General features: G+C 38.6%; 1 protein-coding gene across 1 annotated transcript in view; it reads left to right on the forward strand.

The window, feature by feature from the left end:
* The window catches only part of LOC117342128 (collagen alpha-5(IV) chain-like), a 39,658-nt gene that overhangs the window by 6,420 nt on the left and 9,533 nt on the right, over positions 1–23,705 (forward strand). Inside the window, exons 5-29 of the mRNA XM_033904137.1 lie at positions 503–565; positions 1,386–1,466; positions 1,997–2,074; positions 2,188–2,250; positions 2,869–2,946; positions 3,635–3,796; positions 4,341–4,403; positions 4,951–5,049; positions 5,271–5,324; positions 5,709–5,805; positions 6,264–6,386; positions 7,169–7,474; positions 7,742–7,822; positions 8,656–8,753; positions 9,309–9,506; positions 12,102–12,270; positions 13,801–13,911; positions 17,635–17,849; positions 19,462–19,615; positions 19,785–19,901; positions 20,064–20,234; positions 20,437–20,526; positions 21,833–21,994; positions 22,408–22,503; positions 22,855–22,944. Coding sequence (XP_033760028.1) covers positions 503–565; positions 1,386–1,466; positions 1,997–2,074; positions 2,188–2,250; positions 2,869–2,946; positions 3,635–3,796; positions 4,341–4,403; positions 4,951–5,049; positions 5,271–5,324; positions 5,709–5,805; positions 6,264–6,386; positions 7,169–7,474; positions 7,742–7,822; positions 8,656–8,753; positions 9,309–9,506; positions 12,102–12,270; positions 13,801–13,911; positions 17,635–17,849; positions 19,462–19,615; positions 19,785–19,901; positions 20,064–20,234; positions 20,437–20,526; positions 21,833–21,994; positions 22,408–22,503; positions 22,855–22,944 — 3,019 coding nt within the window. The remainder of the gene's footprint in view (positions 1–502; positions 566–1,385; positions 1,467–1,996; positions 2,075–2,187; positions 2,251–2,868; positions 2,947–3,634; positions 3,797–4,340; positions 4,404–4,950; positions 5,050–5,270; positions 5,325–5,708; positions 5,806–6,263; positions 6,387–7,168; positions 7,475–7,741; positions 7,823–8,655; positions 8,754–9,308; positions 9,507–12,101; positions 12,271–13,800; positions 13,912–17,634; positions 17,850–19,461; positions 19,616–19,784; positions 19,902–20,063; positions 20,235–20,436; positions 20,527–21,832; positions 21,995–22,407; positions 22,504–22,854; positions 22,945–23,705) is intronic.

Raw genomic sequence — 23,705 nt, forward strand, 5'->3', positions numbered from 1 at the left:
GATTAATCCCTGACTGTCTTTAACGACATCCGTTATCACCTGGCCATATCCTTTGGATATTCGCTGACTTAGTCCCACATGCATGTCAGTAAATTCAGGTTTCACAATATAATGTCATTAACCCTTTAAACCCTAAAAAATTTTATTGGGCTCTGCCATTCTTTCATAAGTTGAAGTCCAATATGGTCAGTAGGGTGAAAGGGTTAAATTTAGTGTTAATGTTTAAGTTAATTAACAAATGCACTTTAAACAAAAAAATTAAGTTAAGTTTCCTGTCTGTAAATTATTTATTTGGTTGAAAAATTCTTTAAAATAATCTGATGTGAAGTATTATATGAATAAATTTGAACTGTAGAGCATTCCAAGAATCAAATCATTATACATTTCTATACTATGATAATGACAATAGTTACACATCTTTTTGTACATGTGTGACTTCAGTTAATGACTATACTCTTTTTGCAGTATCATGAAATAATATAAATGCTTAAACTATTTTCAGGGACTGAAAGGACTGGAAGGTCCTGTTGGACCTGTAGGCTACCCAGGATGCAATGGTACAAAGGTAAGAGAATGCATTATTTTACTTAGATTTAAAAAAAATTGGAAAAAACCTCATAATTCAAATTCTGTAGTAGTTATGGCAGGATCAGTGAGTCTATTTGACTGTATATATGTGGAGAGAAGTTTGTCTGAAGTAATACTCTTTACTCTCAAAAGCAATTTTAGGTGACATAGTTAGTATGCATTATACAAATAGATTTACTGGGAGTTATGTCCCTTTAAGGATATCCTTATATGTACAGTTTGTCTGAAGTATTACAGAGTAATGCCCTAGTACTTGATCTTCATTTGATATATAAATCATTTCCAGGGAGTTGTGCCCCTTTTCTTATTTTATTACAAAAATTTATAATGTAAAAGTATTATAACATTTTCGACACCACGCAAATATCTAATGAAAGTTGAAAGTATCACAATAATTAAGAGAGACTATATGGATGGGTTTCACTTTAGAATTACAGCGTAACTTTTCAAATCTTGAACTGAAAAAAAAAATCTGTATTTTAAGAGTCAAATAATTTTCAATTTAAACATTTTCAAAATTGTTGATTAAACATGATCACAGGCAGCAAATGAATATTTAAAATGGTATTACATTTAAGGGCATTGTATTGGTTGGTGAAGATGCCATTTGATATCCACTAGATCTATTTTAACCTTGTTTTATATCATAACTCTATTATAGATATTGTCATTTTATTTAATATTGCTCCTTTTAAACCTTTTTTATGTTATAACTCTATTGAAATATTATAAAAAATTGAAGTAATTTTGTGTTTCCTTTTAAACCTGTTTTATATTCTAACACTTTTACATTAAAGGGAGAGTCCGGGAAGCCTGGTAGACCAGGTCAGCCAGGTAACCAGGGACGACGAGGTGTTATTGGACTTCAGGGATTGAAGGTCAGTTGGTTTGTTCATCCATTACTTTGATGTGGAGACTTATGGATGCTACTTTACTGTGACAATGAGACTAAGGATGTTTGCTACCTTATAATGACACAGAGACTTAACGATGTATGCTACCGTATAATCACACAGAGACTTAATGGTGTATGCTACCTTACCTTGACATTGGAACTTAAGGATGTATGCTATCTTACTATGACAAGGAGACTTATAGATGTATGCTATCTTACTATGACACAGACTTAAGGATCTATGCTACCTTATAATGACACAGAGACTTTAGGATGTATGCTACCTTACTACGACATTGGAACTTAAGGATGTTTGCTGCCATGCAATTACATAGAGACTTAAGGTTGTATGCTACCTTACTGATATGGATACTTAAGGTTACATGCTACCTTACTGTGACATTTGGACTAAGTATATGTACTCGTGTATTGTTTGTCCAATTGCGTAAATATTTCATTTAAGAGTGCGACTTTCAGGTATAATAACTTTGCTTTTGATTTCCTGTTATTCAGGGTGAGCCTGCAGATGGACAGGTGCTAATTCCAGGGCCAAAAGGAGAGTCTGGAGAGTCCGGACCACGTGGACAAGATGTGAGTCATATCATCGTATATGCAACTCTCTTTAAGAACAGCTTTATAAGATGCATTTTATAAAATTTTAAGATCCTGAAAACAAAGATAAAACAATATTTTCTGTTTGACAGGGCCAGCCTGGATACCGTGGATTGCCTGGAGACCGAGGTTACGAAGGCAACCCTGGATTACAGGTATTGTAGATTGATATTGTGTTCAATTTAAATTCATATTTTGTCAGTTCAATGATATTGAGTTAATGTTACGTTTCCAGAGAAATTGAACCAAAAGACGTCAATAGTAATCATGGAATTTCAAACAATTCAAGAAATAGTTATACTGTTGTCACCGACTAGGGGGTCACATCCAGGTGTTGCGTCCTCAGTTATGCCAATACATTAAACAGAAATTTTGCCTCACAGCATTTTTGCAAAATTCTTTAGACTGTTATGTATGGTAGTGGTGGGCTGATGATAGAAAATAATTGAAAATATATTCTAAAAAAAGATCATCGATAATGATTTTGATAAGAAATTTATATTCCGACATATTCATTGGTCGTTTTCAAGCGAGAAAGTATATTTTAAAACAATATGTATTCTTTAGGTCTATATTTAATACTGAATGTATTGTCATTAAGATCCTTGCATCTTGATGCTGCTACTACCTGAGTGATACCTCTAAATTACTACAAACCCCCCACTCACATTCTACCATACATTCATGGAATCCATTTAAAAATTACGCTGATCAGAAATATTTTTTATGAAAGCTAATTATCATCTTGCATATAACATTTGTTTTGGTTGCAGGGAATACCAGGAAATGATGGTTTGCCTGGCCCCAAGGGAGACATGGGTGAGGCAAGGCGTGGACTGAAAGGAGAGCAAGTAAGTTCGAGGATTCCTCAAGCTTTTAATGTTATATATAATTACTGTTGTTAAGAGAATGTTTAATTTATGGTTAATAACACTGATTTCTTATTCTCAGCATTTTGGGAGTGGGACGACTAGTTTGCCTGTTGTCAGTATAATGTGACGGGGTGGGGTGTCCTGCTGGATGTCTTTGGCAGTATGCTTCAGTGAGATGGCACTATAAATCGGAAAAAAGTTCACATGGAGAAATAACACGAACATTCCGCAGCCTCCCAAAAAACATGCATTCACCACATGCATGCATGTCGCATGCACGCACGGATGGGTTGGGGTGGGGCGTCCTTAAATGACCTTAGATGTTGATAGGACGAAAAACAAATAAAACCAAACCAACCAAAATGAAATATTACGTAAATGTATATGTACCAAAACTGTGTCATAATAGAAGGTGGTATCTTTTATATGGTAGAGTAAAAAGTTTCGACAGTTTTACTAAGAGTGTAATGGTTTTTTTAAATTGTGAAATAGATTAAAATTTTCTGCATTCTTTAATTTTTATTTGGAAGATACAACTTTGAAACTATCTAATGTATCTGATTAGAGCTCTAATATTATTCTATAACCAAAAGTGGGGTTGGGTCATAACACTCTGCCTAATTTCACTGCCTTGTTGTCATGGTGATTTTGATGTGTATTTGTGTAGGGTGAGGAAGGACACCCTGGACTCGCTGGTGCTCCAGGACTTCCATCCCAGGAAGGAGTTCCTCCCGGTGAAGTCATCGTAGGACCTGATGGTGAGCCAGGATTCTCGGGACTGCCAGGCCAGAATGGTCAGCGAGGTCTTCCAGGTGACATCGGTGAAGATGTAAGCCACTCAAGTTATCAGACATGTTACATTACTAAATGGTTAAATTCAACAGTTTATTTTTTCACCATTGTTTTTTCTAAAGAAATATTTGTAGGGATTATCATTCATCAGAACCAAGACTAAAATATCACTATTGATTTCATGAACAATTATTCTTGTAAAAAAACATGACAATATGTTAATCTCACTTAGAGAAGTGATTCATAATATATAGATCATATGTAAGATGCCTTTAATGTCTTTTTTTGTGATTTTTCTATAAATTTTTCTTAAATGCTTGTCCTTTTTTCACAAGATCAAAGTTTTGCAGAAACCATGTTTGTCGTGTCTTCAAGTAACCTTGTGTCTGTACTTATTGTTTCCATGGTAATGTAACAATACATTTCAAATTTCATTAGCATTTTATGATGTTATTAGAAAAGCTTTATATTAAAGAATATAAAAAAGTTTAATTGTTGTACATAAACTGGAAAGAATTTTGTATGTTATAAAATATTTGTATCATAGACAGAAGATAAATCATATATATTTTGTTTCACAGGGAATTAAGGGCCCACTAGGTCCCAAGGGGATGAAGGGTAATCCTGGTTACCAAGGCAGAAGGGTAAGGATTTGATTGACTACCTATTACCACCACACTGTATAGCATCTTGTTAGCTTTATAATATGTCTCTGACAAACCCTAGACAGGCGATAATAAATATGTAATTTTGATACTTTTCAAACAAAAAAAATGGCGATTTAGGGTTGAAAAAGTACAAACACTAATACAAAAATTAACTTCTGAAGTAGGATAATAAATTTGTAATGTCTTCGAAAATCATTTTATCTGAATAAGCTGACATGATAATTTTTTTTTCTGAAAATTACTAACTTTTATATATTGCTGTATATATATATATATATCCGAAAAGAAAATGAGCATATTTTTATTTTCATAATCAAGTTAACTAGAAGTTTATAAAATCAAGGGTCTACTGGAGGTCCTATAAGACATAAACTAGGTCTAGATATGTTGACATATCAACGAAGAGAAAATTTGATTATGTGATCTTAAAATAAATGGAAGTAAAAAAATATGGAAGACATGGATGAAGGGAAGATTATCCAGATCCCTGTTAAGAATGATAATATAAATTGTTTGTCCATAGGGTAAGCGAGGAAAGGATGGTCCTGCTGGAGCCTTTGGGCCTAAAGGAATGGCAGGTGACAAAGGGCGCGTTGGAGTCAGTGGATTTAAGGGAGTCAAGGTAGAGAGCCCATGTCAAAGTAAATGGTCTTGGACCATAATTATAATAATTTTACCGAAAGGGACTAATTTTAATTCATTTAATTTCAAACCCTTGCAAATATTTTTGTTTTCAATGATGTTGCATAATCAGATGTTTTATTTTAATATTTTGGTTTTATTTTAACATGCAATACCTTTTTCCCCATCATCTAAAATGATTGAGTTTTTGTATTATCCTAGGGATTCTCAGGTGACTATGGATTTCAAGGTCAGCGCGGAGATCCTGGACCAAGGGTGAGTATATGTTCTCCTATCTATCAATATATAAACAAACATATAAACAAATCTAATTGACTGAGGAAATCATGGTATAGACAGCAGAGAACAGACAGAAGGTGAGCTGTACAAGTCATTTGAAAAAGGCATTTAATCACAATATAAGATAGGTGATCAGAGCTTACCATTTGCAGTGTGGAATGTTACCATAACAGTGTCCATGGGCTTAATCATAATTGAAATCAAAAAATGATGTTTTCTCAATGAAATTTAAAATAATACAACTATTTTTGTTGTTTTATAAAAGTGATCATTTCAAATTCAACAAAATGCTCTTTCAAGAAAAGTTTTGGTATTTGACCTTCAAGGTTTTAAGATGATGACATCAATCTTGTGTTATAGGGTCTACCAGGAGATATCATTGGCTCTGGAGAAGGACGTCCTGGACCAAGGGGTATCTCCGGGGATCCAGGAGACATTGGACCAAAAGGCTTTCCAGGTTATACATACAAATATTTAGTATCACATAGTTTTTGTTCACTGAGTATGATTCGTTTACAGATTATACCAAGTCAACTTTTGAAATAGAAAGGAAAATAGAACAATTGAGGTGGAATTAATTTAATAACACCACTATGTTGTATACATTGAGGAAAGACAAAAAGAGTTGTTCTATTTCAATTTCTAAAATGTTATAATTGTGTGTATTGTTGGTATTGTAAGATAAAATTCCCAAAAAACTTTTTCATGATCTGAAATGAAAATTAGAAAATTATTGATGATAGTTTATAAGTTTGATAACACCATAACCCTAATATAAGAACAGTCACTTGCAAAACCAATGAAGAAAAAAAGATTTGTTGTGTATGTAAAATAAGGGGAGATAACACTGGAATCAAGGGAGATAACACTGTATAATCAGGGGAGATAACACTTTAGAATAACATTGTACTGTAGGTCAGGATGGAGGAACAGGCCAACAGGGAAGAGTGGGACCTATTGGACCTCCGGGACCAGATGGCCTTCCTGGTCTTAGGGGACCACGAGGCTTCTCAGTGAAAGGAGACCAAGGAATGACTGGTAAGAATATCAATGATCAAAGCTAATTTCTTTCTTTTTTGTTTGCTCTGTGATGTATATTACCAGTCAGTCACCAGTTACCAGGACTAGCTTTTCAGACCTGCAAATATTAATGCAGGCATTGAAAGTCTTTGTCAAATCTTGCTGATAACAATAAATTATCATTAGGTCCGTCCTTATTTCATAAACGAACAACTCTGGTCTAACTGGTCAAACAGTTTGGACCGCAATCAATGAAAAAGGCCCAGGATTAGCTTTTCAGCTTTCTTAGGTTGGTAAACAAGTTTTGTAGAAATAACTCTGTTTTGTTGTTTTTTAGATCAGTGTTACACAAATGTCATCACAGCCATAACCTTTCATTACTTCTGAGGTCAAAAACAAGGTCACTGTTCAGTTAAACACTAGTTGTGGATGATAAGGAGGTTGTATAATTTGTGTAGCCATATTAACTATGTTTCCTAACTAAAGTTGATGGGGATTTATAAATTTCATTTGCTGTCGGTCTGTTTCTTTTGGAGCATATCTCCAAAATGTTCAAAGATAACTTTGTGCTATGGAACAGTTTTCTGATTCAATATCTTAAAGGTACATATAAACAAATAGTCAAAATCATTAATTACAGCATTTCCGGGGTATATCTGTGATATAGTTACTTAGCAAGAATTAAAAAGGAAAACATAAAAATGAACATCTTAAACAAAATGCAGTGAAATAACATTAAATCTTTTGATTTTACATGCACTATACATAGAGTTGAAATATGGATGCTTCCTACATCTTAGGTGACCCTGGACCTGACGGTCTGCCTGGAACGTTTGGAGTTTCCGGAGAAACAGGAAGTATAGGATTTCCGGGAGAGCCTGGTCGTACTGTTGTTGGTCTTCCTGGTCTCCGCGGGCGACCTGGGCGGGACGGTTTACCTGGACTGACTGGTTTCCCAGGAAGTCCTGGATTTGCTGGTCTCCCAGGTCTCCCTGGTATTGGGCGAGATGTTACTGGACCCCAGGGAGCCAGAGGATTGGAAGGTGATCGTGGACTGCCTGGTGACAATGGATTTGATGGTATAGATGGTGACTTCGGCTTAAAGGGTAAGAAAGTTATTCTTCTTTAATTGTACAAGCAAATGGTCTGCTTCATTCCTATTACAGTAGTTTGTCATCAAGTTCAAAACTTTTTCATGTAATCAGGGACATTCTCATTAGGAGGATAGCACATATTTCTCTCAACACAAATTTTTTCAGTACTAAATGTAAACTTTATTTAATGATTAAACATTTGAATGAATATGCAAATGATTTTGATAATCTTTTGAGCATGTTTGCCTGAAGAAAAGTTATTGTAGATTCCTATTGTAGGTGACCGTGGGCAGGACTGTGGGATTTGTCAGGATGGACTCCCAGGAATGAAGGGAGAGTTGGGAGAAAATGGCTTACCAGGTAGAGTTGTCTTTCTTTGATTGTATAGAAATGTAGCAAGTTTCTTTTGGAAGTCAACATACTTTTTATATGTTCATTGACTATAACAGTTGACCTCAAGGTCATACATATTTATACCATAGCACTATTGGGTGGTATCCAGAGTGAAAGTAACTCTGCTACATATAATTATAGCATAGCTTTAGTTTCCATAAATCATAAATATGTCTGAAAATGTCTGTAAACATTTTCTGGGGGACTTGACTCCAGAATGATATTGACGATATGTAATCACTGTCAATTAGAACATTATGTAAGTGTTAGAGACAATTACATCACAATGGACTTGTCTGTGATTACTTATGAGCACCACACACCACATGCGGAAAAACATCTACATATGGAATCGTTGTTACACAAATATTTCCAATAAAACTTTTCTTTGATGCCATTGAATGCTAAGAGGGAAAATGTCAGGTAAGTGGTACGATGCCTTTCACTTAAAGGGCAAGGGGTGCTAAGAGATAATTTATAGGAAAATATGGTATTTACCAATGTATTCATCAATGGCCGATTATTCAGAAAAAATCAACTTTAGGGTACTATTACATATTCAGCAGTGCTATAGGTATCAAAAGCATATCAAAAGCAGATTCAGTTAGTTGAGAAAGAAGGTGAAAGAATTCCAATCATCCCTCCCTTTGATGAGAATTTTTTTCATCTGAGCTCCCAAAATGATAAGTCTTGTCTAAAATTCATTATAATATATCTCTTGATCAGCCATAGGGAGAACTCTTTTTCTAGTTCATGAAAGTGTTGGAAGCAATTCTGAGATGTATTTTATTCAAATGTAGGTCTGCCTGGATTTGATGGACCCCCAGGAGAGCAGGGTTTGAAAGGACAAGGTGGTAATAGAGGTCTTCCTGGATTGTCTGGATTTAAAGGTCGAAAGGTCAGTCATGTTGTTGCAATATTGAATTGGTGTCAGGGCAACTCTTCTTAGTTGACTTATATAGAACATTACCCTAGATGAAGGTAGAGGACAATATTTTCGACAGACAACAAAATGTGCTTAAACATCATGTCAACAACCATTTTGTTTGTACATTTTAAATTTGATATAAGGAAAGGAATAATCACAACATATTCACATGTTACCAATAAGTGTTTTTTATTTCTTGACAAGTTCCGACCCTATCACAGGAGTCTTCATCATTCTTTCTTTATATTAATTTATTTACTTTAATCACCCTGCATACCTCTAAGGTATCCATTACTCTTACAAACCCACTCTCTCCGAAGATTCTAAAATTAATGTCACAGCATAATTTTCTCTATCTCTTTGCGCAGCTTTGATAAATCATGTTGAGGTCTTAAAAAATTAAAGACAAATTTCAACAGAAACACAAAATGCCTTGAATATAGGCTCCATTACTTAGAAAATAATTTCAATTGGGAGTATATTTGTCTTTTTACATGAGGTATGGCAGTTTGATGACTATTTCAGGGAGGACAAGGGCCGCCAGGTTTCTCTGGAGGTAATGGCATAAAGGGAGACCCTGGTGATATCCCTACATCTTTCACAGAAAGACCCAAAGGTATGGCTGGTGGGCCAGGCTTTGATGGAAATCAGGGACAGGACGGTAGTCCAGGATTGACTGGAGAGAGAGGACCAGTTGGTTTCCCTGGTGCCCAGGGTATGAAGGTAAGGTTTCCAAAATACGGAGGGATCTGCTGAATTATCTTGAGAAAGGGGACCAGCTGGGTTTCCTGGTGCCCAAAATATAAATGTAAGGTTTCTAAAGGACCTGATGGTATTTCTGAATTACGTAGAGACAGAGGACTAGTTGGTCTCTAAAGGATTTTAACATGATAAATTTTATGATAAACGATGAAATGAGAAACATCAAGTAAGTTATATTTTATGATAAACGATGAAATGAGAAACATCAAGTAAGTTTTAAATAATACATATTCCAGTTCAAATGTCAAAAGCAAAAATGAGTAAGCATTAGTTATCTCCTGTGTAAACAGAACATTTTTAGCCCACCATCATGAGATGGTGAGCTATTCAAATCATCCTGAATCCCTCGTCTGCCCGTTGTCCCCCATCATTCGCCCATCATCTGTTCATTTGCCGTCCATCTGAAAATATTATTTGTTTTTGCCATTTCTTGAACAGTACTGGAGGATAATACTTAAACTTCAAGTGTAGGTTCCCCTTGGTCCTTAGTGGTGCTCATTTGTTTTTTAGACGGATTGGAAAAACAAAATGGCTATCAGGCAGCCATCTTCGATTTTGACTGTTGAAGATAGTATTTTCTATTTCTGCAGACGTACCAGATTGATATTTCTCAATCTTCATATGAGGATTTCCCTTGGTCTCTTATTTGTCCATTCAATTTTGTGTCGGATATGGAACAAAATTGCCGACATGCAACCTTCTTGAATTTTGACAGTTGAAATTCATTATCAATATTTCTCAGAAATCCTTCTTAGATCCTTCTTTGGACATCATATGTAGGTTCCCCTACTGCTGATGGGGACTATAGGTTTCTTCTCCATCTCTTGTGTGTATGTATGTTCGTAATGCCAAAGATTGTTTGTGCTTTAGCTATATAGCAGCTTCATTCCTTGAGGGATTTTGATCAAACTTCACACAATGATAAAAGACCATAATATCTCGGACACATTTGGGTTTCAGAGATGTTGGGTCAAGGTCACTGTTACTATATTTAGTAGTGACCGGTAGAAAAAAGATCAGTCGGTAACTCTTGTTGGGATATCTGGGGCTGGGTGATAACAGTAAGAGGTCATACCCAATGTCAGATGTTGAGATGCATCCTGTGGAGTCTGGGTGATGACAATGAGAGTTTATTGTACCCAATGTCAGATGTTGAGATGCATCCTGTGGAGTCTGGGTGATGACAATGAGAGTTTGTTGTACCCAATGTCAGATGTTGAGATGCATCCTGTGGAGTCTGGGTGATGACAATGAAAGTTTGTTGTACCCAATGTCAGATGTTGAGATGCATCCTGTGGAGTCTGGGTGATGACAATGAAAGTTTGTTGTACCCAATGTCAGATGTTGAGATGCATCCTGTGAAGTCTCGGTGATGACAATGAGAGTTCATTGTACCCTATGTCAGATGTTGAGATGCATCCTGTGGAGTCTCGGTGATGACAACAAGAGTTTGTTGTACCCAATGTCAGATGTTGAGATGCATCCTGTGGAGTCTCGGTGATGACAATGAGAGTTTGTTGTACCCAATGTCAGATGTTGCGATGCATCCTGTGGAGTCTGGGTGATGACAACGAGAGTTTGTTGTACCCAATGTCAGATGTTGAGATGCATCCTGTAGAATCTGGGTGATGACAATGAGAGTTTGTTGTACCCAATGTCAGATGTTGAGATGCATCCTGTGAAGTCTGGGTGGTGTCAGTGAGAGTTTGTTGTACCCAATGTCAGATGTTGAGATGCATCCTGTGGAGTCTTGGTGATGACAATGAGAGTTTGTTGTACCCAATGTCAGATGTTGAGATGCATCCTGTGGAGTCTGGGTGATGACAATGAGAGTTTGTTGTACCCAATGTCAGATGTTGAGATGCATCCTGTGGAGTCTGGGTGATGACAATGAGAGTTTGTTGTACCCAATGTCAGATGTTGAGATGCATCCTGTGAAGTCTTGGTGATGACAATGAGAGTTTGTTGTACCCAATGTCAGATGTTGAGATGCATCCTGTGAAGTCTGGGTGATGACAACGAGAGTTTGTTGTACCCTATGTCAGATGTTGAGATACATCCTGTGAAGTCTTGGTGGTGACAATGAGAGTTTGTTGTACCCAATGTCAGATGTTGAGATGCATCCTGTGAAGTCTTGGTGATGACAATGAGAGTTTGTTGTACCCAATGTCAGTTGTTGAGATGCATCCTGTGAAGTCTGGGTGATGACAACGAGAGTTTGTTGTACCCTATGTCAGATGTTGAGATGCATACTGTGAAGTCTGGGTGATGACAATGAGAGTTTGTTGTACCCAATGTCAGATGTTGAGATGCATCCTGTGGAGTCTCGGTGATGACAATAAGAGTTTATTGTACCCTATGTCAGATGTTGAGATGCATCCTGTGGAGTCTGGGTGATGACAATAAGAGTTTATTGTACCCTATGTCAGATGTTGAGATGCATCCTGTGAAGTCTTGGTGATGACAATGAGAGTTTGTTGTACCCAATGTCAGATGTTGAGATCCTCTTTTGTTTGGAATAAACATGACTGTATTGTTTTATTTCTGTTTTGACAGGGTGAAATGGGGAAGTTTGGAATTGATGGATTAGATGGAATTGATGGTATGAAGGGTTCTAGGGGAATAAGGGGACAACCAGGCGATGCTTTCCCAGGCTTTTCAGGAGAAAATGGAGAGAAGGGATTTGGTGGCATTCCAGGACCAAACGGAGCCAAAGGAGTGATGGGTAAGTCAGGGACATGTGGTTAATAAGGCTTTTAATGTCCGTGAAGCTGGTCTTAATCTGTCTGATTTTACCATTGATCAGGATCTAAATCATTGATCAGGATCAGCGTACTATTACGACAAATCAACAGGTTTCATTACTATGGTAATGGTAGTTATGATGACTATAGAAACCTTTATATGACTCTGAATGAGATCAGTTTTTGAATTCTTTTTATGTAACATTTTAATTGCATTTTTAGGTCATCTCAGATAACATATAGTCGTCGTGTCTTGTCCGTTGTCCATCCTGCACCCTCTGATGTGCATAAACTTTTCACATTTCAAACTTCTTCTCAACTTCAGCCTGTGGGACTGAGTGCTAACATACCTGAAATTATCCTGAGATGGTCCTGACCATCGTTGTTTTTTTTTTTATTATTTAGAAATCCAAAATGGCCGCTATGGCCAACATAGAATATTGCACAAACCCAATTGTTGTCTACAACTGAACTGTTAATGAGTATGCATACTACATTAGTACTAAGGTTTTTTTCAAGTCAGATGACTGTTAAGGCCCATGGGCCTCTTGTTTCTATAAAATACATGTATCATAAAAATGCAAAAAAATAAATACTAAGGCTAAAATAGCAATCAAAATCTTATGGAATTATGGGAAATCTCTCTTTATGTCACCCCTCTGGTTTCTGTAAATGTGTTATAGGTGTATACAGTCAAGAATCTCCCCACAACAAGCTGTACAAATGAAGAAAAATTGTAGGTTCCCAATATGAAAATGGTTTTAAGAAAACCTGATCATAGCAACTTGATCTCATCTTGTATGAATTGTAATTGAAAGAATCTTTGTTTGGAGTTTGAGAAGTTAAAAAAATGATGAAAATGGTCCAATAATTTAAAAAAAGAAGTCAACACAGGTATCCAGGAATTATGTATAATTGTGTAATAATGAAAGATTAAAATACAGTCAAACCTGCTCTAACAACCACCTGTATATAACAACCCCCTGTCTATAACGACCACTTTATAACAGCCCTTAAGACTTTTTACTCTATATATGATGAGGGAAATAACTCAAAGATGGACAAAATCTTTTTTGTCAATTAATCTTATTTGGATTACCTGAGTCATAAAAAAAAACAAAAAAAACACAACATTTAATAGAATTTTTTTTTCGGCTATACCTGTGCAATTATAGCACTTTGAGTGAATAAGCAACATAAATTCTTCTTACTGGTAAAATGGATATTAGATGAATATCTTATGTCTTGAGGATCATGATTGAACTAAAGAGTTCAGAGAATTCAGATCGAGGCTATGCCAACACATTTGCTTATAAAAATGATACAGATATTTGATGCGGCCCTTCGATCAGAATTCTCTGTAGTTTACCTTTTAACGAATATATCATAAACTACCTGGATCATGGACAAAGTTTGTAAATGTGTAGTGTGTTAACTAGTATAGTCGGGGTAGACGTGTGTTACATAACCTGACAAAGGATTACAATGACACATTATCCTTTGTTGTACAGGACCTAAAGGAGAACCAGGTCTACCGATCCTTATCCCGGGAATCAAAGGTGATGTTGGAATATCAGGCAGGCCAGGAATTGACGGCATGATGGGCCTTCCAGGTCGCAAAGGTAAGTTATGTTAATTTGGTATATGGGATCATGGAACTTTTTAAGTTGCAAGGATAATTTATGCTGATGGCAGCGTTTCGGTATAAATTTCATTTCATGCATAAAATAATCTCATGCAGTGCTGTGACAAGTTCACAGATACCGAGCAAGTTTCGAATATTTTTTTAGTTTTTTAATCAGGTTTTAGAACATTCATGTTTGTTGAAAAATGTCTGTCGTAAATATCTGTACAGCGTAACCTCAAGTAATTTCAGAGCTGTATATATGTATGGAGTGTTCCTTACTGATTAGTAAAATTAAATAGCTGATTATATTTTACTCCTGTAACCACAGTATTACCAGCTGGTATCTGCTGACTCATCTAGGCAGGATTTCTCTTTAACTTATTACTGTGTTTGTCAAGTAAGCCGAGGTCCGGGTTCAATTCTTATGGGAGGCATCGGTATAAGTAATGCCCTCTGTTGCATGAGGCCTAGAGAAATCAAACGAGCTATGCACCAGTATATGACGATAGAATCCCTAGTAATTCTGGGCTAGATGTGTAACACACTATTCCAATGTGGCATTGTTTTCTGTAAAAGATTTGTTTTGATTTAGAAAAATGGTATTATTTTTTCCATCAATGATAAGTCTTGTAACAAGCCCAGCGTTAACCTAACAGAAGTTAGATCTGAACACAAAATCTTCCTGCATATGTATAGAAAATCAGCAGTTTTTATGTCTGCTCAGTACTGTACCTCTAAATGAAATCCCTACTGTATTACCTACCTGAAAAATAAGATAAAAATATAAATATAAGAAATATAAGACTTTTGCATTTTTTTAACTAAGACATAGTTTAATTGATAACAGGTCACACTTATCTTATTACAGGTCACAGTTAACTTACTACAGGTCACATTTAACTTATTACAGGTCACAGTTAATTACTACAGGTCACAGTTAATTTACTACAGGTCACAGTTAACTTACTACAGGTCACACTTATTGCTATGGTGCAGCGTCCGGCGTCCGGCGTCCGTCGTCCGTCCGTCAACATTTGCTTCAAATCGCTACTAGTCAAAAAGTTCTTAATGGATTTTGACCAAATTTGGTCAGAAACATCCTTGGCAGAAGGGGATCAGATTTTGCATAAATGGTGACTCTGACCCCCAAGGGGCCTGAGGGGCGGGGCCCAATAGGGGAAATTGAGGCAATTCCTTTAAATCGCTACTAGTCATAAAGTTATGAATGGATTTGAACCCAATTTGGTCAGAAACATTCTTTGGAGAAGAGGAACAGATTTTGCATAAATGGTGACTCTGACCCCCAAGGGGCCAAAGGGGCGGGGCCTAATGGGGAAATAGAGGTAATTCCTTCAAATCGCTACTAGTCATAAAGTTATGAATGGATTTGAACCCAATTTGGTCAGAAACATCCTTTGGGGAAGGGGAACAGATTTTGCATAAATGGTTACTCTGACCCCCAAGGGGCCAAAGGGGCGGGCCCATTAGGGGAAATAGAGGTAATTCCTTCAAATCGCTACTAGTCATAAAGTTATGAATGGATTTGAACCCAATTTGGTCAGAAACATCCTTCAGGAAAGGGGAACAGATTTTGCATAAATGGTTACTCTGACCCCCAAGGGGCCTGAGGGGCGGGGCCCAATAGGGGAAATTGAGGCAATTCCTTTAAATCGCTACTAGTCATAAAGTTATGAATGGATTTGAACCCAATTTGGTCAGAAACATCCTTTGGAGAAGGGGAACAGATTTTGCATAAATGGTGACTCTGACCCCCAAGGGGCCAAAGGGGCGGCGCCTAATGGGGAAATAGAGGTAATTCCTTCAAATCGCTACTATTCATAAAGTTATGAATGGATTTGAACCCAATTTGGTCAGAAACATTCTTTGGGGAAGGGGAACAGATTTTGCATAAATGGTGACTCTGACCCCCAAGGGGCCTGAGGGGTGGGGCCTAATGGGGAAATAGAGGTAATTCCTTCAAATCTCTACTAGTCATAAAGTTATGAATGGATTTGAACCCAATTTAATAAGAAACATCCTTTGGGGAAGGGGAACAGATTTTGCATAAATGGTGACTCTGACCCCCGAGGGGCCAAAGGGGCGGGGCCCCATATGGGAAACAGAGGTAATTCCTTTAAATCGCTACTAGTCATAAATTTATCAATGGATTTGAACCCAATTTAGTAAGAAACATTCTTTGGGGAAGGGGAACAGATTTTGCATAAATGGTGACTCTGACCCCCAAGGGGCCAAAGGGGCGGGGCCTAATGGGGAAATAGAGGTAATTCCTTAAAATCGCTACTAGTCATAAAGTTATGAATGGATTTGAACCCAATTTGGTAAGAAACATTCTTGGGGGAAGAGGAACAGATTTTGCATAAATGGTGACTCTGACCCCCGAGGGGCAAAAGGGGCGGGGCCCCATATGGGAAATAGAGGTAATTCCTTTAAATCACTACTAGTCATAAAGTTATAAATGCATGTTGTAAACTCAGAGAGTCTGGACTTCATTATTTCTTTAAAGCAGTTGGGATCCCCACGCTATAACCATAAATAGCATTGTTTGAGGTTAACAAACAAAAGGAATTGAACATGAACATTATTTTGACATTTGGTCAAATCCAACCAGGTGAGCGATACAGGCCCCATGGGCCTCTTGTTTTAACTACGACATAGTTTAATTGATAACAGGTCACACTGATCTTATTACAGATCACAGTTAACTTACTACAGGTCACAGTTAACTTATCACAGGTCACACTTAATTACTACAGGTCACAGTTAATTTACGACAGGTCACAGTTAACTTATAACAGGTCACACTTTACTTATTACAGGTCACAGTTAACTTACTACAGGTCACACTTAACTTACTACAGGTCACAGTTAACTTACTACAGGTCACAGTTAACTTACTACAGGTCACAGTTAACTTTTTACAGGTCACACTTAACTTACTACAGGTCACACTTAACTTATTACAGGTCACACTTAATTACTACAGGTCACACTTAATTACTACAGGTCACAGTTAACTAACTACGGGTCACAGTTAACTTACTACAGGTCACAGTTAACTTACTATAGGTCACAGTTAACTTACTACAGGTCACACTTAACTTACTACAGGTCACACTTAACTTACTACAGGTCACAGTTAACTTACTATAGGTCACAGTTAACTTACTACAGGTCACAGTTAACTTACTACAGGTCACACTTAACTTACTACAGGTCACAGTTAACTTACTATAGGTCACAGTTAACTTACTACAGGTCACACTTAACTTACTACAGGTCACACTTAACTTACTACAGGTCACACTTAACTTACTACAGGTCACAGTTAACTTACTACAGGTCACAGTTAACTTTTTACATGTCACACTTAACTTATTACAGGCCAATGTTAATCTTTTACAGGTCACAGTTACTTCATTTCAGGAGACAATTAACTTATAAGAGGCCACAGTTCACTTATTACATGTCACGCTTAACTTATTAGAGGTCACACTTAACTTATTAGAGGTCACAGTTAACCTTTTACAGGTCACAGTTTATTTATTACATATGACACTTATTACAGGTCACAGTTAACTTACTACAGGTTACTGTTAACCTATTACAGGTCACACTTAACTTATTATAGGTCACAGTTAACAACCTATTACAATAAAGTAGGCCTGGCAGTATAACATGTACCTTTTCTGCTAAACAGGTATGGCTGGAGATTCGGGAGATGATGGCATTATTGGGGAGTCTGGTAGGGTTGGTATCCCAGGAGATGATGGGAGAAATGGAGTTATTGGAGAGAGGGGACGTATTGGACCTAAGGGATACCCTGGTTTGCCTGGACAGGCTGGTCGTGATGGAATTCCTGGGGTCAAAGGCCAGCGGGGAGGAAATGGCATTGATGGCTTCCCTGGACTCAAAGTAAGTAGTCCTCCCTATAGGAGGGTGACTCAACAATCTTCAATTTATAGGAGGGAGACTCACCAGTCCTCCCTGTATAGGAGGGAGACTCGCCAGTCCTCCCTGTATAGGAGGGAGACTCGCCAGTCCTCCCTGTATAGGAGGGAGACTCACCAGTCCTCCCTATATAGGAGGGAGACTCACCAGTCCTCCCTGTATAGGAGGGAGACTCACCAGTCCTCCCTGTATAGGAGGGAGACTCGCCAGTCCTCCCTATATAGGAGGGAGACTCGCCAGTCCTCCCTATATAGGAGGGAGACTCGCCAGTCCTCCCTATATAGGAGGGAGACTCACCAGTCCTCCCTGTATAGGAGGGAGACTCACCAGTCCTCCCTATATAGGAGGGAGACTCACCAGTCCTTTCTGTATAGGAGGGAGACTCACCAGTCCTCCCTGTATAGGAGGGAGACTCACCAGTCCTCCCTATATAGGAGGGAGACTCACCAGTCCTCCCTGTATAGGAGAGAGACTCACCAGTCCTCCCTATATAGGAGGGAGACTCGCCAGTCCTCCCTATATAGGAGGGAGACTCACCAGTCCTCCATGTATAGGAGGGAGACTCACCAGTCCTCCCTGTATAGGAGAGAGACTCACCAGTCCTCCCTATATAGGAGGGAGACTCGCCAGTCCTCCCTATATAGGAGGGAGACTCACCAGTCCTCCCTATATAGGAGGGAGACTCACCAGTCCTCCATGTATAGGAGGGAGACTCACCAGTCCTCGCTATATAGGAGGGAGACTCGCCAGTCCTCCCTATATAGGAGGGAGACTCACCAGTCCTCCCTATATAGGAGGGAGACTCACCAGTCCTCCCTGTATAGGAGGGAGACTCATCAGTCCTCCCTATATAGGAGGGAGACTCACCAGTCCTCCCTATATAGGAGGGAGACTCACCAGTCCTCCCTGTATAGGAGGGAGACTCACCAGTCCTCCCTATATAAGAGGGAGACTCACCAGTCCTCCTTGTATTGGAGGGAGACTCACCAGTCCTCCCTATATAGGAGGGAGACTCACCAGTCCTCCCTGTATAGGAGGGAGACTCGACAGTCCTTTCTATATAGGAGGGAGACTCAACAGTCCTCCCTATATAGGAGGGAGACTCAACAGTCCTCCCTGTATAAGAGGGAGACTCACCAGTCCTCCCTATATAGGAGGGAGACTCAACAGTCCTCCCTATATAGGAGGGAGACTCAACAGTCCTCCCTGTATAGGAGGGAGACTCACCAGTCCTCCCTGTATAGGAGGGAGACTCGCCAGTCCTCCCTATATAGGAGGGAGACTCACCAGTCCTCCCTATATAGGAGGGAGACTCGCCTGTTCTTGCTATATAGGAGGGAGACTCACCAGTCCTTTCTGTATAGGAGGGAGACTCACCAGTCCTCCCTGTATAGGAGGGAGACTCGACAGTCCTCCCTATATAGGAGGGAGACTCACCAGTCCTCCCTGTATAGAAGGGAGACTCGCCAGTCCTCCCTATATAGGAGGGAGACTCAACAGTCCTTCCTGTATAGAAAATAATCTTCCAAAAAGTATAATTCTTTTTTTTTATCTAATTGGTTTTATTTCCTTATAGGGAGACCAAGGCTATCCCGGTAACACACCCAATGTCTTGGTACCAGGGTTAAGAGGAGAATCAGGGTTACCAGGCCTACCAGGAGAAGATGGATTCCCAGGAGAGAATGGCCGAGTGGGATTCCCAGGACTGGCAGGACTCAAAGGAGGGAAAGGTATATATAAAGTGGATCTATTGTCATCCAAAATCGCCTGAAAGGAAAAATTGTGAAATAAAAAGTTGGAGAGCAGTTATTTTCCATGAGGATGTAGCAGATTTAATTGATATTGTACTGAGTTACATAAAGTCTTTCACACAACTGAAAGTGTGTTTTTTTTTTTCAGGTTTTGCAGGTGTACCAGGTCGCCCAGGCACTCCTGGATTATCTGGTCGTCCTGGCGAAAGTGGTTTGTCGGGAATCAGAGGCCCAGCTGGAAGTCGTGGCCGTGCTGGACAGAAAGGTTTGTATAGGTTGATTACTGGCTAGAGACGATGGTGTATGCTACATTGTAAATCTTAGTTCTTAATCTTCAGCAGCGATCAAGATTTCGGGAATATACCTCAGTAATATATCAGATTTATATGTGGGTCATATACTGAGGAGAACTCTTGACCTTTTTCAGGTTTCCCTGGACTGAATGGTGCCCCGGGTGACGGCGGTCTGCCTGGTAGGAATGGTGTGGAGGGAGAGAGAGGTGTAACAGGACGGCCAGGATTACCAGGACCTGATGGTGAAAATGGATTACGAGGATCTCGAGGAGAAAGAGGGCTGCAGGGACTTCCTGGACTAGCAGGTAAAGGGGAGATAACTGTGGGGGCATTCAGTTTAAAAAAATACAAAGGATCAAGATTTAAGAAACTAAGATAGCTTAAACATACAATCATTGTAGTAAAACTTCTTGTATATTTTTAAAAAGGCGGTGGTGGTTGGGGGATAAATATTTGTGATTTATTCATAATTTTGTTTTTATATTTACAAATGTTTGTATTTGACAGGATTAAAAGGCTTCAAGGGAGATATAGGAGGATCTGGATTTGATGGTCAGCCTGGTTCACCTGGGTTGCCAGGTCTCAAAGGTAGAAGAGGTAAGTCATAATGGATCATCTGGACTTAATGGTAACATGGTAAAGTCTACAGGGACCAATCAGTCTCCATGGTAACACAGTAAAGTCTACAGGGATCACTCAGTCTCCATGGTAACACAGTAAATTCTACAGGGACCACTCAGTCTCAATGGTAACACGGTAAAGTCTACAGGGACCAATCAGTCTCCATCGTAACACGGTAAAGTCTACAGGGATCACTCAGTCTCCATGGTAACACGGTAAATTCTACAGGGACCACTCAGTCTCCATGGTAACACGGTAAATTCTACAGGGACCACTCAGTCTCCATGGTAACACGGTAAATTCTACAGGGACCACTCAGTCTCCATGGTAACACGGTAAATTCTACAGGGACCAACCAGTCTCCATGGTAACACGGTAAAGTCTACAGGGACCAATCAGTCTCCATCGTAACACGGTAAAGTCTACAGGGACCACTCAGTCTCCATGGTTACAGGGTAAAACCTACAGTGACCACTCAATCTCCATGGTAACATGATAAAATCTACGGGGACCACTCAGTCTCCATGGTAACACGGTAAAGTCTACAGGACCACTCAGTCTCCATGGTAACACAGTAACTCCACAGGAATAAAAAATCTCCTTGGTAACATGTCATTAGTGTACAGAAAGTATTTAGGCTCTGCGATAACTTGGGTTGTATCATCAACATCATCAATGGCTTTTTCACATTGGTCGGTAACACTAACACTATATTGAGATTGAAGATTAAATTAAAGTTGATTCATTGAAGCATTTATTAACCAGATAAAGAGGATTCTGGTTGTTTTAATATCAACTTTATCCACATGGAAGTATGTTCTCTTGTTTAAAATATTAAAACAAATAAAAAATTCACTTAATATTTCCTCAATCAAAATCAAAATATTTGCATGTGGGATAATGTTGGGCCACATTCTGTTGCTCATTAGTGTATTCATGTAAAATATACAATTCTGATGACGTCACATTGTTTACAGTTTCTGCGTTGCGTCTGCACTGCCTCACACGAAGGCTGCATTTTATATTTTTAGTGTTTTGTTACGCTTATTGAGCTTGTACAACATTGCAAACTGGGAAAATAAAGACAATGAAAAACTAGTGTTGTATTTAAGGTGCTTATACATTGTATACTGTAGGACAATATAAACAGTGATGTGTTACATTTTCACTACCAATTCAGTTATGAAAATGTTATGAAGTTATGTAGATAATTTATTGAAATATTTTAGTCACCAGCCAATAAGTGTTAGCTCTATAACAACACCGTCCCCTTGTATTACAGGAAGTGTAGGGCCTGCAGGGTTTGCTGGTGTCCCCGGCGGTATTGGACAGTATGGACCTAAGGGAGAAGCTGGCCTTCCAGGACCTGATGGTTTCCCGGGCATCATGGGACCAGCAGGGTTACCAGGACTTCCTGGGCTGACTGGTGATCCAGGCCTGAGAGGTAAGATTTGTGTATTGTCAACAATGAGGTAGATAAGAAATTGTACAGAAACTGATGCTGAAATAATCATCAATGAGGTTGTAATTTAAACTCCGCCCTTACCCCCTACACACAGACTTATGAAGGAGAGGGGATATATTCACATTATGGTTTCAAGTTTTGATTAGATTTTGAAGGTCATCAGTCAAGGTCAAAGGTCACACTTGACAACTTTTGAAATATTGATGCTTCATTTCCTGATGACACTGGCTTATCTATGGGTGCCCTGTTCACTTTGTGTATTATTTTTACTTTATTTTAACAGAAATCAGGAATATATATAAAGTGAAGGAAACACAGCCTTAAATACATGTATTTCAATATCTTCCTTTATCATTGTGCATGGTGACCTTGACATATTGACCTTGTTGTAGGATTACCTGGAGCCCCTGGTTTGGACGGTCGGAGGGGAGCCAATGGGCTGAAGGGCCTGCCTGGTGAGATTGGTAGCTCCAGGCCAGGCGAGAACGGTAGGTCTTACAGAGATATGTCACCTTGTAATGTCGTCATAATGACATATTCTTGTACAAAAGAAATACAACTGCTTTTGATACTTATTAGTATGATTGGTAAAAATTGTGTGTACATTGCATAGATTTACACAGATGTTATCAGTGATGAAAAAGAAGACACTTACTCTTTTGGAACATCTGGGTTTATCTTACGTCTACTTTTTAAATGGTCTCTATAGATATCTCTCTTGGTTATATTTGATCGTTCTTTCGATTTTATTTTTAAATTGTAGTTTTCATGGCATATTAATAAAATGTATTCTCTAGTATTTTAACCTGTCTAACTGAAGTGTCACATGACCTTTACAGGCCGTGTGGGGAGACCTGGTCCTAAGGGCTTTCCTGGCTTTGATGGACTGAAGGGTATAAAGGGACTAATGGGTGAAATGGGACGCCCAGGTAAGTTTCACCATCAATTTCACACATAATGTGGCGAAAGCCTTGTGGTAAGTTAGCCTGTCAATTTAAAGATTCTTTAATGGGTAAAAATGACTGTAACAATGTCTTGCTGGATGAAGGGTTGAATTGTTTCAGCACTGAGGCATGTCGTCATCATAAAGAACATATTTGAAATACAAATATTTAGGTATAAAGTACAAATCCTGTGCCTTGCCTGGAGACGTAACTACATTAAAGACGTTATACATGATATATAAATATCTGACGTCACCAATAGTAGACTATGAATGGAGGAATAGATGTTTAAATGTTCAATGTACCAGAGTCTACACTAACATCTACAGTCAAACCTGCCATAGTGATCACCTGAATTAAGCGTCTGATTGGCTCTTACAATTCCATCACGATGCGGAATAGAGAGATAAAACATCTAAAAGATTTCTGAGCCTGGTCTGTTCTGACACAATGTTCAAGATAATCTCTGTGATGCTCCATTTTAGCAAATTTAATATGAAGGCTACTGAATACATCTATGTTAAGGGGCTCGATAGCCAGTCAGTCAGAGTGCCAACATCTGGTGAAAATCTTGATTTCCTTGGTTTGACTCGACCTACTTGTGGAGGTGGCTTCTTAGAAAGCTGAGAAAAGGACTGCTTTGTACTGTCATGGTTATGTCCATGGGCAAGACACTTTACCCTAATTGCTATGGAAGTTGTTCAGTGAGGCTGTCACCTACTAGAACATATGCTAGGAGACCTTTA

The sequence above is a fragment of the Pecten maximus genome, chromosome 14 (assembly GCF_902652985.1).
Source record: "Pecten maximus chromosome 14, xPecMax1.1, whole genome shotgun sequence".
Taxonomy (NCBI): domain Eukaryota; kingdom Metazoa; phylum Mollusca; class Bivalvia; order Pectinida; family Pectinidae; genus Pecten; species Pecten maximus.